Genomic DNA, 19531 nt, shown 5'->3' on the forward strand with positions numbered 1-19531 from the left:
CTGCAATACCTCTAACAAAGAACTAACAGCTATTTCAGTTGAGCTTGATGCATGTTGATGTGCTGGGAGTGACGAAGGGAGTGTTGAGCTGGAGTAAAAGCAAGAAAGAGTGCTTTTTGTTCCCTGTCTTTACTTGGACTGCACAGAATCTAAGAGCGAGGTCTAGTGGTGCTGTCTCACTCTCTCTTTGATTGCTTATCAACAATGACAAACTGGCTTGTTATGTTTTAAGCTGTTGGGGGCAATATGACATCACACGCCTGCTCTATCAGCGATAATGAGGAGCAGGTTGAGGTCAATGTCTGCGGGTTATGATGAAGGAACATCTGCAATAATTGAATCCAATTTCATTCTCTTCTTCTTCTCCACCTTTTTTGCCCCTCTGTCTTGTTAGATACTGAGCCACCGTGGCTACAGTGCCCCGACAACATTGTTGCAGGGACAGTTGAGCGCCGCGGCACGGCCATCGTCAGCTGGAACGTCCCAAATGCCACGGACAACTCTAAAGAAGAGGTTAGATATTTGAGTAAAAAACAGTCAAATTAGATGCCACTTAATTCTAGAATAGCTTGATGATTATGGGGTAATGGTTTCCCGCCCTTGGTATCAAAAGTTTGTTGTATCCACAATAAACCTGTAACATATGATAAGAGGGCAGTAGCATGAGCTAAAGTACAGTATTTACTGCATACATGGCATGTGACATTCTGTGGTTTACTTTATGTGGTAGGATAGATTACATAGCTGTTTTGTAAAATTCTCAGTTAATTTGCACAAAAGTAAATCTCTTCTAATTTATTCAGCTTTCAGCTTCCTGCTTTGAAAGCAGTTTGACTCTCTTCTTCTTCGCATTTTGTTGTCTCTCACTCCTCCAGGTGGTGGTCCAGGCGAAGCCAGTCTATAGTCTTCCGCAGCTTTTCCCCATTGGCAAGGAAACCATCACATACTTTGCTACAGACCGCTCTGGAAATCAGGCCAACTGCTCCTTTACAGTCACCGTCATCGGTGAGCTCATCCTTCTGGGGACCACATAAAACCAAACAATGGATGCTGCATGTGGCCTGTGGCAGATTACAGAGAGCGGTGGGGGGGGTGGGGGCAGAGAATTCGGTCACACAGCGTTTATGTTGTGTTTGGACAACTGTTCCTGTCCTATACAGAATCAAATAAATGATAAAAAGTGCCTTTTTTTAGTAAGCAGAGTTTGCATGCTCCGTGCTCGCGTGGTTGTCTCCGGGTACTCCGGCTTTCTCCCGCAGTCCAAACACATGCGTGTTAGTTTAACTGGTGATTGTAAACTGGTCGTGCTGTAGGTGTGAATGGTTGTCTATAAAAAGTGAATATGATTGGCAACTTCAAGCAACTATGGACGAAATAACTACTGGCAACATGAAGTGGGCGGGCTGACATATGACCTGATAGTAAACGCATTAGAGGGTCCCTAAGTTGTGACTCCATAAAGTTGGAAAAGGCTCAAGTTCACAGGTGACTCTGAGTGAGATAAGTGGAAGAAGAAGGATGGATAATTAGTGGATAAATATGCTGATACAGTGGGACGTAGTTTGTAAAAAGGGTAAAGACAGTGAGTGTCTTTTAAGGTCCAAACTCGTCACCTCTCAGTGGGGACACTTTACCGCCAGTTTGTTACTGGATTGCTGCAGTTTGTTTCAGTGATTTCACCGAAGCACTTTCAGAGATTTTAATTGACTAACTTAGCAGTAAGTTCTGCTCCAGCAGGTGCCAAACACTGTTTGCTGTTGAGAGTGAATAACAGGGGTGTCCCATGTCAGCCACCCAGTAATCACTGCAGTCGGGGGAAAAACCCCAAGCATGGTAGCTGTGAACATTTCCATATGTTATTATGTTGGTGGAAAGTTGTGGGTTTTTTATTAGAGACATGTGTTCAACTCGTGCCCTCTGACACTCTCTGCTGCTGCTGCATCGAGAAAGTCAGATGACAGAGTCGCACTCGGCTCCCCAACGTTTTTTTTTCCTCGTGACTTTATCGTCTGTTCAGCTCTTTGTTTGCTATAAATGCCTTTGTACCTAAATATTATTGAGTTTGCGGCCTGATTTAGTCTATTTATAGTGACTGGTGTTCAGAAATGTGACTTTAACAAGTTTTCTCTGTCTGTGCACTTACTTTCTGTCTGCCTCCAGATACAGAGCCCCCGGTCATCGACAGGTGCAGGTCACCGCCCGCGATCCAGGCCACGAACGCAGAGACGGCGGTGGACTGGGAAGTCCCGCAGTTTTCCGACAACTCAGGTATGTCTGGTCGCTCCTTCTTTAGACCGTTTATTCTTTTGCAGCTCTGTTCCACTCTGCTCCACCCACTGTCTCAGTCGATGATGGCTAAACAGGATCTTTTCCTCTGGGAGATTGGAAAAAGAAGGTTCTGCGAATAACGGTGAAGGACACTGGACATAGAGGACCAACTGTAACTGGATGCATGGACGGCTCATTAGCGCGTCTGTGTTTAGAGAGAGAACGGGCCTAGCGGACAGATGAAGCTGTTACAGCGTCTGCGAATATCATTAATGCGAAAACAGATGGAGGCAGTGGAGAGAAGCAGGTGTTATTGCTATGAAAAAAGTTCTTCTGTGGGAATGCGTGCTCATTCCACCCATTTTTCACACAGTCTGGATAATTGTGCGAGCAAATGCAGTACTCGAGTCAAATGCTTTGGACTGTCAGTTCATTATGTTTGTGGGTTTTTTGTTGTTTTTAATCAGAGTGATTGTACTTGTTATGTTAAGACATTAATCACTGTCTAGGTGAAGCTGACGCTCTAGCAGTACACCCACTAGAAAAATACCTGTTTAATTTAGAGTATAAGGACTTCACCTAAGTGACAGTTCTTAGAAGTGTTGTTCATTGGCATAAAAAAAGCAAAGTTGTACGGTGATTGTGGTTCTGTGGCGACTCGAGACTAATCACTCACATTTCATGGAGCTGCTCTTAACCGATTCCTCTCTAAGACAGTGTAAATGTAAACCTAGAAAACATTATGGAATACAATTGCAAGAAAAATGTTCTGTATTTTTGCATAAATATGACCTTGAACATTACACAAGTGCAAAAAGTAGAGACAGAGAGCCCAATTACGTAAATGTAAATATTATACTGGGATGTGTGGGGTTTTCCTTGGCTCAGAATGACTCTTTAGGGGGAAAGTATGCACGTAAGCATGATTGGTTTGCATATAGCTAGGCAAAGATTCTTAATTACATTAGTTAACAGAAGAGTTTTGTTATTTTTGGCTATTTTATAAAGAAAAACATCTGAGCTTTTCGGGGGGGTTTCTCAAAACTGAAAAGCGTCAGGCCTAAAATAAATTATCCACAGCAGGTGAACTATAGGAAATAGGAAGAATTTCAGTAAAAACCCTGACCCAGGACCTGACAGGCACATCTGGACCTTCAGTTGATCCATCTACTGTTCACTGAAGCCTCATCAGAAATGGTCTCAGTCGAATTGTGGGTGTCATGAAGCCGTTTTTAAGGAAGGGCAACCTTGAGAAAAGGCTATGAGGTTTCAGGAGCCAGTTTTCTATCCCCTTTTGTGGAAAACCAAAAACCAGGAGCCACAGAAATAAACAGACATCTTAACCTAAGAGAGAGAGGGAAGGCAGAATAGTTTGTACAGTAGCAGTGACGGTGCTTAGTGGGCTTACTGGGAAGATGAAGTGAGTAGAAAGTACAGGCAGGTACTTCTTTTTACTGGTTAATGTGAGAATTTCCTGACTTAGACTTAATTTGCAAATATATCTTCAGGCTTCACTTTGGATTAACTTTTTTTTTTTTAATTTAGAATAATATAGTGAAGGATGAGATAAATTAAACATGTACTGCGATGATTACAGAGGACAGAATTATTTGAATGCAGGGTTTCATCTTCAACATGTTATGTATTTTGTGAATTTGTGATTTAATAACTTGCCGAAATGAAAAAGGCACGTTGAGTCTGCTCTTTCTCAAACTTTTTTTTGCAGCCGTGTTTCTAAAAAGCTAAAACGGGGCCACAGAGCAATAAATTCAACATTGAAACGTTCTTCAAGGGTGTTTTGACAGGCAATAAAGCTGTAACTGGCGACTCCAGGACTCAATACACAACCAAATCTGAATGCTATAAAAGTTTGTATGAAGGTCGCTTTGCCAGATAGACTAAATACCGTAGAGCCGGGTGAATTTGTCCTGGCGCTCCGACTGTACCCAAACAGCTGGGGTGGTGACAGACAACAAACCAGACTTCTTCGGGCTCCAGCCCGCAGCCGGGCTCATGTAATGCACCGACCCTGTACATAAATAACGCTAACAGTGATTACGTGTGTGTGTGAGTGTGTGTGTTCACAAATTCAGACACAAACACAGGCGCCAAAATTAACATCTCGCTCACCAAAGCCCCAAAGTGATCATTCCCCACCTGCCTGCAGAGGTGCACCCCCATCAAACACACACACACACACACACTGTAATAACAGGCTACTGCGGCTGCTTCAGGTCCACACGACGTCAGCCTGGGGCTGCTTCGACGTCAGTGTTTTGTTTTTCCAGGCCCACACCCTGATGCCAGCTCTATATATAGTCATGACTCTGGAGACACGCACATACAAACACACACACACACACACACACACACACACACACACACACACACACACACACACACACACACTTGGGCTAAATATAAGGGGAGACTCCAGCAGGCCAGACATGTGTCAGCCCTGTTGGAACGGCGGTGCTACTGTTAATAAAGGAGATGGATCAGAGTTAAACGAAAGGTTGATCCCTCACTTTTCCCTCCTTAATCCCGTCTGTGTCTCTCACACTTGGTGCAGATGTTTCATTGTTCTTTGTCCACAACCTGTGTGTCAGCCTAAACACCAACACACTCATACACTCCGCTCATCACAGCAGCCTCTCCCAGTGCTCTATCCATCACTGTCTTTTCTTTTTTTTTTTTTGAGCCAGCTAGACTTAAGTTTCCTTTTCAATTCCCAGACCTGGATTCTTTTTTTTTTCTGCTGCCACGCGATGCCCAGACACATTATTCCTATGTTTAACATAACAGCTATGGTTCATAGGAGTGACTCATTTAGTCCTGGAATATAAACTAAGGCTTAGAGTGCCCTCTGCAGGAAAACCAGAGTAACTTCGGATTAGAGATGAAGACTTTTAAACTTGGAAAAATAAGTTCCCAACAGCAGGTGTAAAGGGGGAAAATAGAAAACACTGTTAGACCAAAAATATTAAATCATGGATACATTTGCGTGCAGCGCTATGTTCTGATTTTAATCAGTTTAAAAGCCCCAAAAGATGCTCCATGTTAACCCTCACATCAAACTGTTATTTTACATTGACTTCTTCATAATGTGCAGTAATGTGCACAAGTCTGTAACGTTAAATGTTTCTTGGACCATTCTTGATCTTTGAACATTGGCTGCTTTCCACTAATTTTCAGCCCGGACCTTGTAGCAAAAAATTTCAGATTTTTGATATTGAAGCCACTTGACCCTGACCTGGGAATCATTCAAGCATAAAAATGCAGATACAGAAATGTTATTTTTGTATTGGTTTATAGTTTACTGATGAATAGTTGGGTAGCTGGCACATTTTCTGAAAACAGCAGTTTCTGTCTCACACTCACAGGATGCTTTAACCCACCTAATACTACTTCTTTGTACAGTCCATATGATTGTGCTTTTTCACAACAAGATCACCAGGAAGGGTCAGCAGAAATGAAATAATCGTCTCTCTGTCTGTCTTTCAGGCGGTCGCCTCACAGTAACCAGTCGCCACAGTCCAGGCTCTCTGTTTCCAGTAGGAGAGACTGTGGTGCAGTACACCGCTACTGATGCAGCAGGAAACAGCCGCACATGCAACCTCACAGTAACTGTCCAAGGTATAAGAGCACCCCTGCATCTCAGTGACGTACCTGCACCCCAAGGAACCCTTTCTCTCTTTTTTTTAATCTTGTGTGATGAGAATGAAATACACAGTAAATAAAACAAAACACCAGTGTCAGTGTCCTTTTGCAGTGCCTGAATTTTTCAGTTTCATTGTGCAGTCATGCATGCTAGTAATCAGACACTGAGCTCCGACTTGAGAAAACTATGGAAGTGCGTTATGTGTATCTGCTCAGGGACAACGTGTGACCAGCCGTACGTCCCAGTGAATGGAGAGTTCATCTGTTCTGAAGAGGAGGAAGGAGTCAACTGTACTCTCCACTGTAAAGACGGCTATAGCCTCACTCAGGATGCTGTCCACAGCTACTTCTGTGCCTACAACGGCATCTGGGAGCCAGCCTACTCTCCAGACAGACCAGACTGTTCATGTGAGTGTGGCAGAATATATATATATGTTTATACATACATGCTGTATGCCTCACTGTTTATTTTCAGTTTCAGAAGAAGAATTTTTCTTCTTTAGGAGGTAGAGAACATCAGTGTGCCACCGCCAAAACACAACATTCTATAAATAAAACACAACTAACTTGACCATGACAATCAGCAAGAAAATACAGGCCTCTTACCTACATACATATATGTCATACATAGATACATACAGGGTGCTCTGTTTAAGCTGTTTTAACCTGGCTACAGCAGCTGCAAGCCTCTTTGCAACCCCCCTCCACCTCTGCCTCTCCTTTTTATTGTGTATTTGACTTAATCAGTGTCACATCTGATACCACTGGTGCACGCTCTGTTCTCTACAGGTTTTCTCCAGTGCAAATAACCTTTTTTTTTTTTTAACCATAGTAGTGCTGACTGAAGTGTCCTTTATGTCCTCTCCAGTGAACCGTATAGCCAACAACGGGTTTAAGCCCTTCGAGATGCTCTTTAAAGCATCTCGCTGTGACGACGTGGACCTCGTCAAGTCATTTACTGGAGAGTTCAACAGCAAACTGGGAGGCATGGTGAGGACTTCTATCTCTGCAAACACATGGATAAGCTGTGAACCAACTCTTGAATACATGTTGCATTTTGTGGTTTGTCTTACAGCTGCCTAAAATTTGTGGCAATGACGATGTCACCTGCAAGCTGGAGGTGATGTCACAGGGTCACTGTCTGGAGTACAATTACGACTATGAGAATGGATTTTCTATTGGTAGGATTACCTGGCAAAAATCCCCGAATATAACACTTATGTCTTAAATTAAACATTTTCACGATCATCTTCTCTCTTCTTGTTTTACACCCTTTAGTACCAGGAGGTTGGGGGGACAACTGGGGCACTCAGGGCTCCCAGGACTATGCCTACTTTGAATCTGGCTTTGCCACAAGCACCCGGCAGCTCCCCACCCAGAACCAAGACGGCAGCATGCAACTTCACCACCGCACCAAGAGGCACAGAAAGATCAAAGGCCCGACTAAAGACCACAAGATCCAGATCTACTTCAACATCACAGGTAGAATGTCTAAGAGATCTCAAATGTCTGAGTTGCTACGCTGCTACTGCTGACTGTCAAAAGCTTTTTAAAGGCTGCACATTAATGTTGCCACAAGCAAAAACAGAGTGAGAATCATGTGTTTATTTATTTTCGAAGAACAACGTACAATAGCTCAAAAAGCTTGAAGCTTAGCATGTCTGTAATCTTTCTAGTGCAGCATTTTCTTGCTCTCAGACACGCCTATGTTTCAGTCGTTTAAACTTTGGCCATTCTCCCAGCAAGCATCCCTCTGCCCCTGTCGAGGAACGACTCAATTGAAGTGGCCAATCAGAAGAGGCTCCTGCGGATGCTGGAGCAACTTACCAATAGACTGAAGAGAACACTGTCCAAGCAGCCGCTGTCCAATTTCCACTTGTCTTCAGAGATGATTATAGCAGATCCCAAATCACTGGAAAGCAAGAGGGCGTCTCTCTTCTGCAGGCCGGGCTCAGTCCTCAAAGGCAGGATGTGTGGTGAGTATAGGAAGGTGCACCCACCTAACCTCAGGGTTCCCTTCATAACAGTATGAAAGCACATTGCGGTATTGCTTTTCCTAGCCTCTAACTGTGAATGCTCTTTCAGTCCAATGTCCAGTGGGAACCTACTTTTCTCTTGAATATAATGAGTGTGAGAGTTGCTGGCTGGGTTCCTACCAGGACCAGGAGGGTCAGCTGGAGTGTAAGTCCTGTCCTGAAGGAACCTCCACAGCCTACCTGCACTCCCGCAGCATCGCTGAGTGCAAAGGTACAAAACATGCACATGAACAGAAAGACGTCTGTCTTTTTGTGCTCAGATTTAAATGTTATTTTTCATATATGGGATTTTTTTTCTGTTTCATTTGGCTGGTGACGTGGTGATATTCATTTATTTTCAGGGCAGTGTAAGCCCGGTAGTCACTCTCGAAATGGGTTGGAGATCTGTGAGTCATGCCCCCTGGGTCACTTCCAGCCTTCTTTTGGAGCCAGAAAGTGTGAGGTCTGTCCCGATGAGACTTCCACAGTCACCAGAGGAGCCGTGGACGAGACAGAGTGTGGAGGTGATATAGTTTGACAGGCATAAAGTACACTACCCTAATGCCTTGCTAACTTAATTTATTTCCACTCTGGTGAGACCTAATCATTCCTGAGAAGAAAACCAATATTTTTCCAGCTTCTAATCAAAAACATATTTGTTGGAATTTGGCACTGATGTCCCATTATATCAAAAAAGTTAATTCCTACTTGGAAAAATTAGATAGTTGCCCTTTAAAGTTGGATGGAATAATCTAGAAACTTAAAAGTTTTGTTCCCAGGTTTCCAAGTTAAAATACATAAATAATCTACAACCTTTCAGACTTGGAGCTGTTAGGTGTTTTCCAACCTGCAAATGCTGCTTGTTTCAACTGTTTTTGGGTGATCCTGCCACTTCACCTGCTCCTCTAATCCTCGAATGTTGCTTTTTATATTTTTTCCTGCGCCCCTTCTTTCGATTTATGGACTCTCTTGGACAGTCCCCTGTTCAGCAGGTCATTTCTCCCGCACCGGTCTGGTTCCCTGTTACCCCTGTCCCAGAGATTACTACCAGCCTGAACATGGCCGCTCTTACTGCCTCTCCTGTCCCTTCTATGGGACCACCACAATCACAGGGGCCACCACCATACAGCACTGTTCCAGTAAGTGTGCACGACTGCTAGTCTTGTCTGGGTGCAATATTCACGCAACACTCTGATACAAACACTCCAGTCCTGATTTGATAATATTTTATTTTGGGACCTGATAAAAACATTGAGGTTGGATTGAAGTTGTTGTTTTTTTATATATATTGAAATCTTCTGCTCAGCAGGGGATTGGAACTTCTTGCACCACTGTTAAGTAGGTTTGGAGTGTGATACAGTAACTGCAGGAGGCAACATGCACAAAGCAATACAGTACTCCTATAGTCCCATACAATACAAAGCAAGGTTTAATAGGTAGCTACAGTTCATTTGGACCAGATTTTGCATTGATTAATAATTATAGAAGCCCCCCACCCCTCCTGTGAATTTCATTAGCATTAATGTGACTTTTAAAACACCCGTTCACGACTCGTTAATGTGACTTTTGGATAAATCAGGTCCCGACACAAGCTTGTCAAAGGGATGAAGTTTATTGTTAATGTGTTAATTAAATTTGCTGCCCAGTTTGTCTCACTCTTAGCTCCAGTTTTGATGTAAGTGTGATGTTGGCAGCCGTATGCTGCCTCTGTTCACACGTCAGATTTATATGTCAGTGTCATTTCTGCTTTTCTGAGTTGGCATGTGAATTAATTTATGTTAGACATCTGGAGAACATGCCAAGTGAAGTCAGCAGAGAGTAAAAATATAAGAAACTGCTGCGCGTCTGTGTAAGACCGTGCTGCCACCGCTGCAGTTGTGTGCTGTCTGATTTGTGGTGTGACAGCTTGGTCCAACTTGAAACACGATTACTGCACAAGATCAGGGGAAATGGAAATAATTTGGCTTTTATTGCTCGGCGGCAGAATGGAAATGAAAAACACTGTGTCTGAAGGGTGGGAATGAACAGAGGTTTGGACACGCTGCCAGAGTTGAATAAGAATAGTTTTTGTTCAGCTGGATGTCAAACGTCTGCCAGTCTGGTAGCAAAGGGAAAGATCCTCGCGGTGTTTTTCCAACTTGTCTTTGCTTACACTGTCTGTGTTTTCTCTGGGTGTCATGGTCAGGCTTTGGCTCCAGCTTTCTTCCAAAGGAGGAGAGTGTCACTGCAGCTCCCGAGGTGGAGGTCATTGATGAATACCAATCCAGCAGTCAGGTTTGCCTTTGTCTTTTCTCAAAGTCCCACACTTTACCATTAAAAAAGCCCTGAATACCAGGTGGTCCCACAGTGACTGGAGAATGTGGTGTGAACAAAATGATTGCTACCGTGTGTAAATTTAAAGGCAACTTGCAATCTCACTGGCTTTAAAGACGAGGACCAGGTCTACGATCATTGCAGTCAGGGGTTGTCTTCAAAGCAACTTTGAGTCTGTTATATATTAGTGTTGGAAAAGTCAAGTTAGCAGGTAAACACAATTTATTTGTTATAATTCAGTGATTCACTGTAATAAATAATCAAAAATTGCAATTCTGTTGCAGTTCTGTTGCTATCTGCGTTCACAAAGACTCACTTCAAACTGAAAGTCACATGATCTTACTTCCATTCAGAGTCCAGGCAGAGCCTCATAGATTTAAAACAGCAACTCAGGAAAAGTGATGTAGTTGGAGCAGGATGGTGATTTAACTGTAAAAGGAGACAGCGCTTTATAAAGAAATATAACCAGCATACAAACACTCAGCAGAGATTGGAGTCGAGTCCAGTGCAAAGAGATGCAGATGTGTAATTATCATCAGCGCAGATTGCCTCAGAGTAATTACACTGTGTTGGCAATCTGTGTGTTTATAAATTAGGCAGCGGTTATTTGCAAACCTTTGCCAAACTGCCTGTGAGCATTTGCAGTGTGTCTGATTGTCGATTGACAGGAGACAGGCTGCCTAACACCAGCTGAGCTGTGCAGTCGCTCAGTAATTGCTTTGCACGCTCACCCTCTGCTTAACCAATCATCAGGCAAACACTGATTTTTCTCATTTGCAAAGATATTCCTTGTTCTAGTTTTGTGTAACTGAACAATTAGGATTCATTTGGAGCTCTGCAGATTCTGCATGTACTCGTAGAAAAAACAAAAGCCTGTTTGTATAAACATGGATTTGCACTTGATTCCTGTTGAATGAACCGTTTGTCTGCCTCCCATTCAATTTTTAAGTACTCTAGAAACCACATGTAAGCCCACAGTCTGAGAGTGAAGAGCTCTAATGGGGTGATATAGTAATATGAGGTCATTAAGATAAGATAGGGCCTGATTATTCAACACCTTGTAGGATTTTTAATTCGACAAAGCTTGTCTAGTCTTAAAAACTGAAAGCTTTACCTTTCTTACATCCAAATGTGTGAACAACATGAAATTGCAGGGACCTCAGGAGGGTTTGAACCCACAACTTTCCTGTTTTAAGCCAGCAGTGAAACATCTGGACCGTAGTGTCTGATACCGAAAGAAGTTAGCTTTTCATTAAACTTCAATAAATGAAAGAAATGGCAACACTTTAATGTCTAAAAGTAAATATTTCTCCTAGCTTCTTTTTGTATTTGGCTGAACAGAGACTGTCTCCTATTACTGCACCTTAAAATCTAATATCTACCTTTCACTGCTTGAGAACTGCACACATGCTTTTTCTTAGAGTATTTACTGCAGAGTTTAGGATAACCATCTAATGTTAACATATTTGAGAGGACTTGATATCATTGTTTCATCTGCTCTTCCCACAGGTTTTCCATGAGTGCTTCTTGCATCCGTGTCAGAACAAGGGGACATGTGAGGAGGTTGGAGCAGGATATGTGTGCACCTGCATGCCCGGGTTCACAGGTAGATCACCCATCAGTAGATCAGTGATAATGATTGATTCTCATGTGACATATTACAAGAACTGGATACACCCTCTGATTTCACGGTCAGGTGCCAAGTGTGAGATTGACATAGACGAGTGTAACTCTGCTCCCTGCCAAAATGGAGGCCTGTGTAAGGACGGCATAGGAGACTTCCAGTGTCAGTGCAAGCCTGGATTTTTAGGTAAAGGGACCTTTGAGTTTGTAGCTCAATATGCACAATACTCAAAACAAAGGTTGTCAGGTTAGGGTCAGTGATTATTTCAAGACCTTGCAAGTTTAGGTTTGACTTGCAAGTTTCTGACTGCACATTTTACAGAGCTATGACATCGATACACTGTAATATTTATATAATATACTCTATGTGCAACATTAGTGTATCTCATGTTTGTGCTTATTCTCCTGCTGTGTCTCAGGCTCCTTGTGTGAGGCGGAGGTAAACGAGTGCCACTCCAACCCGTGTCTCAATGAAGGCGTGTGTGTGGACGAGGTCAACAAGTTCGCCTGCAGCTGTTCCACGGGCTTCACAGGTTGCACACAGACTGACGTAACAATAATAGTTACATGTAGTGTGTAATATCAGATAAGTCTTCATGATCAAATGTCAACAGGATCTCGCTGCGAACTGGAAATCGACGAGTGCCTGTCCAACCCCTGTTTGAACGGCGGCGTGTGCGAAGACATGGCCGGTGGTTACACATGTAACTGTGCCGTTGGATTCTCAGGGGACAGCTGCGAGATCGACACTGATGAGTGTTACAGCTCTCCCTGCCTGAATGGAGGCTCGTGCCTGGATGCTGTGAACAGTTTCAGGTAATAAACGTCCAGATGGAAAGCAGGAGTGATGGGATCTGCTGCTTGAAATAAACAGTACAGGAAAGAGTACTCGTTTCTGATGAGATGTTTTGTGTCTGCGTGATGAAGTTGACACGGACAGAATGTGGTCAGTTTTCAAAGTTAAAGTCCCCTCATGTGCAGTAAGTTATTGTGCTGAATTGTTAAAGACTGCAAATAAGAAGTTATTGTACACGCTTGTCTTCTTCCTCTGTGTCAGATGTCAGTGTGTGGAGGGCTACCGAGGCCGGCTGTGTGAGGTGGATGTGGATGAGTGTGATCCGAACCCCTGTGTAAATGGGGCCAGCTGCTTAGATGGACTGGGGTCCTACACCTGCCGCTGCCTCCCTGGGTTCAACGGAACCAGGTGTGAGACAGGTACTATAGGCCAGATGGCACATCACCATGGCAACTCTAGATGGAGGAGGACAGGGAAAGATATAATTAACGTGAAATGTTTTCAGCTGTCAGTTACACCTGACTGTGTCTGTCAGAGTAAAGGGTCTTCATTGGTTAACCCCGGATAGCCTTTTGTCTTTGGCATCTTCGTCTGGACAAGTGGTGAAGATGATGGATGGAGAATTTCATGCAACTATAATAAAAAAATATTTAAAAAGTGTTTTAAAAAATAGACTAATAACAAATTTCCTTTCTTTGGATTTTTGTAAAATTTCAAATAAAACACCATGTTTTGAAAATATTTATGGATATCGTTTGAGCTTTTTATAAGAGAGTTAGAAAGAAATGTAGTTGGGAAACATCAGCAGTAACTAAAATAATGGGGTTTTTTTGCATTTTTAAGTTAAATGAAATCACCGTTTCTTCTCTGTCCTGTCAGAGATGTCCTCTGCCTTCAACCTGGACTTTGAGGTGTCTGGCATCCACGGTTATGTGATGATGGACGGAGTGATGCCAGCGCTGACCGAAATCACCTGCACCTTCTGGATGAGGTCATCTGACACCACTAATTACGGCACGCCGGTGTCCTACGCTGTGGAAGGCAGTGATAACGCTTTCCTTCTAATAGACTACAACGGGTCAGTGATGCAGCGAGATCTAAGGGGCAGACGTTTTTTAAGTATCACTTTCCCTTCACGATTTTTTTCTTTCTTTCCGGCGTTGCCGCAGGTGGGTGCTGTATGTGAACGGTAAGGAGCGGATCACGGACTGCCCTGCGGTGAACACCGGTCAGTGGTACCATATCGGTGTGTCCTGGAGGAGCTGGGATGGAGACTGGAGAATCTACATCAACGGGAAGCCCTCAGACGGAGGCAAAGGCCTGTCAGTCGGCACCACTATCCCAGGTGTAGTGCTATCCTCGGCCAAGAAAGATGTTCTTTGAAGTCATTAAATATGCAACATCAGTGATAATTAGCTTTTTCGTTAGCTAATTTAGTAAATAAACAAAAACCCTGGTGGTTAACCTCGGTCCTCGCTGTCGTCTGTAGCTGGAGGTGCGCTGGTGTTGGGTCAGGACCAGGATCAGAGGGGGGAGGGCTTCAACCCTGTCGAATCCTTCGTCGGCTCCCTCAGCCAGCTCAACATCTGGGATCGTGTTCTCACACCACAGCAGGTAAACCACGTTAGCTGATGTAAATTTACAAGCACATATATTCACTAATAGAGGCTGACCAAGGATTTATCGTATCCATCCACCTCCACCTTCTCTGGCTGTACTGTAGATTAAGGTCCTGGCCAGCAGCTGCCCAGCTTCTCATGTGACCCACAGAGGAAACGTCCTCGCCTGGCCTGACTTTCTCAGTGGAGTTGTGGGGCGAGTCAAAGTAAACCTCAACAGCATTTTCTGTGCCGGTGAGAGAGCTTCACGTGTTTCAAAATCGTATTACCTCAAAATTGGAGCTCAGTTACAAACCGTGTGCTGCAGGAGAACAAGCAGGTATTAGCCTTCAAGCTTTTTACATTTTCTCCAGACTGCCCCAAGCTGGAGAACACTGTGCCCCACCTCCACGTCTCCACTGTGGATGTGCGTCCCGGCGCACAGGTGCAGCTGTCTTGTGATCCCAGTTTCTACCTGGTGGGGGAGCCTGTGCTGCAGTGCCAAAATAAAGGAGAGTGGAGTCACAACCTGCCCAGCTGTGAACGTAAGACAAAGACAGGCAGTGCTCAGTCATGTGTTTCCATGGTTTTGCACCTGTTTTAATTGATTTCCTTTGTTATGTCAAGTTTTGAATTGAAATATAATTCAGATTCAGTCTTTTGTCTTTATAAAAGCTGCAGGAGATCAAGTGGTTTTGTTTTAAGCTTGTGTGTTATCATGCCAAAATATTCTCCTAGAGACACCTCCACAGTGTAGCAAGACCGTAAAGTTATTTTTTAGGGCACATTCATGCAGATACAGTCACAAACCAAGCGCTTTGTTGTTGATATCAAAATAAATGTGATTAAATGTGATCGCCACAGCAGGAAGCTCCAAATGCTTGATTTGGCAGATTTTTGTGCTAGCTGTCCCTCCCGACAAAACATCAAAGGGTTTTTTTGGCTCCTCTAAAGATCAAGATGGGACTTTCCACCTTTTAGCCAAAGTATAAACCACTGCAGCTTGAAACATCTTCCACTCAAAACTAAGGAAAGAACACAAAAGTTTTGGGGGTTTTTTGTTTGTTTTTTTACTGGATGAAAAATCAGAATCTATCTGAAGGTAAAAACAGCAAATATATCCTCATAAAATGAATAAATGGTTCTACCTTCAGACAGATTTTCCATCAAGCAGTGTGTTGTAAAAATATGTTGTGTGGCTGTAACAGTCACATCCTCTGACACTGCTCGTTGTCTCTGGTAACACTTTATAATATGGCCCGTGATTAAGGGCGTAATTCCCCAATAACTAGATGCAGTTTCATTGTATTCTATTTAAAATTACAATGTAATTATATTATAAGTCAGGCTTTTACAGAAAATACACAAATAATTATAGTAGTGTGTGAGGTATTTTTAATATTGAATAATTCCAGGTATTTTACATGTAAGGAGACACAAATTATACTGTATACTGTAATTTTATGGTAATTTAGTAAAAAAAATAACAATATTTCCCCATCTTACATCATAAATACACTGTACTTTACCGAGTGGATTCATCTTTTCTTTTTACATCTTATGGGAGTTTACACCCTTGGCTGTTGGCTGTGTTATAAAGTGTTACCACATGTCTTACAGGTGTGTCCTGTGGACCTCCTCATCCACTGGAAAATGGCTTCTTCCAGGGAACAGACTTCCACGCCGGCAGCTCCGTGGTCTATGAGTGCAATGCTGGCTTTTACCTGCTGGGGGACACCAAAGTGCATTGCACCAACAGCGGCAAGTGGGGAGGAACTCCGCCGGCATGTTTGGGTACACAAACAGCTCAAACTTTTTACAAACACTTTAAATAAAAAATCCTGTTTCTGTTGACAACTTAACAGATAACCCATTTGTCCTTTTTTGTGTGTGTGTTTTAATCATATGTGTGTGCAGATGTGGATGAGTGTGCTCTGGGCTCTGACTGTGATGATCACGCCAGCTGTCAGAACACAGAAGGCTCCTACACCTGCACCTGTATCCACCCATACACTGGAGATGGCAAAAACTGCACAGGTGATATGACAACGTAGTCAGGTGACACAAGCAGCTGTTTTCCTCCATTCTTTTATAAACCCAGCTGTTCGTGTGTGCGTTCAGAGCCAGTAAAGTGCGAGAACCCTGGGACTCCTGACTTCGGTCGCCGATACGGGAGCAACTTTCTGATGGGCAGCGAGGTTGTGTTCAGCTGTGACAACGGCTATGAGCTGATTGGCTCATCTCAGCTCCAGTGCCTGGAAACAGGAGATTGGGATGATGCTGTCCCATACTGCAGAGGTGAGAGCTGGAGTCACATAATGCTATTGCGATCAAATGGATGGTGTGATTTATTTCAGTTGCGTCTGATGTAGTGGACTCGGCATTTGTTTTTCACAGTTCCGATTAAGCTGATGGAAAACTATGAATATTTTATGGAGCTTTTTGGATGCTTACTCTGCAGCTGCGATCCTTAGAGGTTGCTCAGTTTGACCTTCACAGTTTTGCAGCTTCTATCTAAAGTTTTGGATGATTTCCTTGTTATAAAAGATTGGCACTTGAATTTTTTGCTGCATGGATTTAATCTGCAGCTTGTTTGGTTGGAAGAGGCATGTAACCACAAGCTTCACTCTTTACAATGAGATAACTACATACTATAGAATATGATATCACATAGCAAAACACATAAATCAGCATTTACTCGCATTTTTTCAGTTATATATTACACAGTGAAAATACTGCATCCATTAAACAGCTTTAATGGCTTCAAAGAAGAGGCTTCTAATGAAAGCATGCTCCTCTCGGATAATAAAACACATTCAAGGTCCACTGCTGTCGGCTATTATCATGCAAATGACTATTACACTTCAGGAAAACATGCAGACATGTATGTTGTGTATTCATACACACATACACGAGCAAATATACAGCACAAAAAATGCTTTGTCTAATGGCCGGTGTTGTAAAGGAGCAGTTACATACGCAGCTGTCCTTTTTGTTCTCCGATGTGCAGCAGGCTCAGACGTCTGACTATGTAACCACGTGCATCTTGGCACTAAGCCACATTCTTCATCACAGAGGAAGAGGAACTGAATTACTCTGCGTCTGCAGATTCATGTTACTGTAGCTGCTGAGTGTCGGACTGAAAGTGAAACGATTAGATGTGCAAAAGCCACATTTGTGTGCAACAAGTGGGAGAAAAAAAAAGTTGAATAAATATTTATTGAAAATTAAAAACACACTCATGGCTTAATATAATATTATTGTATTGTTTTGTATTATTTCAGAGTGCGGTTATTAAACTAGACATTATCTTGCCATCAGTGAGGTTCTTTACTTTACTTACCATCTCCAAGTTTTTCACATAACAGCAACTCGAGGACTGTAAAAGTGAATCTTCAGTTTCACGCAGAAATAAGAGAAATGTATCTGTCTGCTTTTCAGTTCCACATCCGTCCTGTTCGTCTCTTTTTTGAGCTGATCCCAATTTCATCAATAACAGTTAAAAGTATGAGCATCATGGGGGCACGATAAGCCCCAGATGCCCAACTGACATTAATTTGTTTAAGTGGATGGATTCACAGGCGTCTGTTAACTTGATTCTCAGCGCAGAAATATGTGCGCATATTTGCTCCTCACATCAGTGGGCTACACTTGCATTTAGTTATTTAAGTTGTAATTGAGTGTGATAGGTTTAAAAAGTTAGCGGTTACTAATCATCTCGTTAATGTTACGCTGCAGCCCTCTCCTGCCCAGCACCAACTGTTCCAGAGAACTCCATCATGACGGGAAACAACTTCACCTATGGAAGCAAGGTGACTTTCAGGTATCATCTTCACCCTCTCCAATACCTCGGGTGTCATGTGACATGTGAAAGATTTTTGTTAACATGTGAGTCTGACTCTGTTTTGTCTCTACCTAAGCTGTAAGACGGGCTTCCAGCCTCAGGTCCCCTATGAGTTCCAATGTCTCTCTAGTCTGAGGTGGACCGGGCACGCCACCTACCTGCCATCCAGTGACCTGCGGGGGTCCGCCGACTGTGGAAAATGCAGACTACACACTAAACACCAACACGTACCTGTCCACTGTCACATACACCTGCAATGAGGGATACAGGTATGGATAAATTACCATTAGTACTATTAGAATTTCACTGAATAAATGTAACTTTTATTATACTTTATATAGCTTTAATTTGTTGTACAACCCCAATTCCTAAACAGGGCATGCTGTTTAAGATGTAAATAAAAACTAGAAAAGAATACTTTCAGCATTGATGCTTCCTTCCTAGATGTGCAACATAAGGTATTAATGGACTCCAGTAGCATCTGAGATGCAGGCTTTTAAACTGAGTGCTGGTAATAAGCTGGAATGTTCCTCCACTCTTTAGTCCGGATAACGCAGCGTCCATGTTTTCCAAAATCATTTTAAATTTTCATTCTTCTGATGACCGAACAGTTTTTCACTTTCAGTTTACGTGTGGCTGCTTCTTTGCTTTAACTTGCATTTGTTGATGGCACAGTAAGCTGCACAGTCAGTGATTTCTTGACCATTTCTGAGAAACTCTGCCTCTCTAAGATGCTCGTAATTCCCAGTCATGTTACTGGCCTGTGGTTGATTAATCTAAATAATTGCAAAATGAGATTTATGAGATTATCTATTGTGCATTCTGCCTTTAGTTAATTTTTTTCGGAATTGGGTGTGTATACCAGGTGACTGTAAATGATGTAGAGAGGAGTCTAAACTGAGTTGTATGTCGATACAAAGACCACAGGGCTCCATGGAAGTAATTTGTGAGGCGACAGGGGAGTGGAGCAGGCCTTTCCCCCGCTGTGTGAGAGTCCTGTGCAGCGAGCCCCCGGTACTGGAAAACGCTGTGACTGTGGGAGAGAACTTTGAGCTGGGAAACAAGGTGCACTATGTCTGCAAAGAAGGGTAAATGTGGTTGAAATCTACTCAGTCAATTTGTTTTTAAAATGTGTTAAATACTTCACACCTGTTTATTCCTCTGCATGATCTTTACTGTCTGTGGCATGGTGGCTTTTAAGCACAGCTAAAACAAAGAATTCATGCATTTAATGAAAATGTAACATCAGCTGTGCATGAGGATGAGAACTGAGCAGTCCATCGAGGCTGACAAGCGCCGCCACAGCATGCATAAACAGGATCCAGAGAAACTGAAATTTCCTTGAGAACAATAAGATGACGTCTCTTTTTTTATTTATTTCTATTCGATATATATTTCTGATGATATGATTCAA

General features: G+C 42.9%; 1 protein-coding gene across 1 annotated transcript in view; it reads left to right on the top strand.

Annotated features, from left to right (window-relative positions):
- svep1 (sushi, von Willebrand factor type A, EGF and pentraxin domain containing 1) overlaps positions 1 to 19531 on the top strand; it is a 106350-nt gene that overhangs the window by 72155 nt on the left and 14664 nt on the right. Inside the window, exons 8-37 of the mRNA XM_040045135.1 lie at positions 395 to 513; positions 876 to 1005; positions 2161 to 2268; positions 5773 to 5904; positions 6145 to 6336; positions 6797 to 6918; positions 7004 to 7109; positions 7207 to 7410; positions 7671 to 7904; positions 8014 to 8175; positions 8306 to 8467; positions 8921 to 9082; positions 10129 to 10217; positions 11766 to 11862; positions 11953 to 12066; positions 12299 to 12412; positions 12494 to 12695; positions 12937 to 13094; positions 13555 to 13753; positions 13845 to 14020; positions 14165 to 14289; positions 14399 to 14528; positions 14648 to 14818; positions 15894 to 16067; positions 16191 to 16310; positions 16395 to 16571; positions 18012 to 18096; positions 18194 to 18374; positions 18494 to 18510; positions 19038 to 19205. Of these exons, the coding sequence (XP_039901069.1) occupies positions 395 to 513; positions 876 to 1005; positions 2161 to 2268; positions 5773 to 5904; positions 6145 to 6336; positions 6797 to 6918; positions 7004 to 7109; positions 7207 to 7410; positions 7671 to 7904; positions 8014 to 8175; positions 8306 to 8467; positions 8921 to 9082; positions 10129 to 10217; positions 11766 to 11862; positions 11953 to 12066; positions 12299 to 12412; positions 12494 to 12695; positions 12937 to 13094; positions 13555 to 13753; positions 13845 to 14020; positions 14165 to 14289; positions 14399 to 14528; positions 14648 to 14818; positions 15894 to 16067; positions 16191 to 16310; positions 16395 to 16571; positions 18012 to 18096; positions 18194 to 18374; positions 18494 to 18510; positions 19038 to 19205 (4330 nt within the window). The remainder of the gene's footprint in view (positions 1 to 394; positions 514 to 875; positions 1006 to 2160; positions 2269 to 5772; positions 5905 to 6144; positions 6337 to 6796; positions 6919 to 7003; positions 7110 to 7206; positions 7411 to 7670; positions 7905 to 8013; positions 8176 to 8305; positions 8468 to 8920; positions 9083 to 10128; positions 10218 to 11765; positions 11863 to 11952; positions 12067 to 12298; positions 12413 to 12493; positions 12696 to 12936; positions 13095 to 13554; positions 13754 to 13844; positions 14021 to 14164; positions 14290 to 14398; positions 14529 to 14647; positions 14819 to 15893; positions 16068 to 16190; positions 16311 to 16394; positions 16572 to 18011; positions 18097 to 18193; positions 18375 to 18493; positions 18511 to 19037; positions 19206 to 19531) is intronic.

This window comes from Simochromis diagramma, unplaced genomic scaffold, assembly GCF_900408965.1.
Source record: "Simochromis diagramma unplaced genomic scaffold, fSimDia1.1 OVJJ01000590.1, whole genome shotgun sequence".
Lineage (NCBI taxonomy): Eukaryota > Metazoa > Chordata > Actinopteri > Cichliformes > Cichlidae > Simochromis > Simochromis diagramma.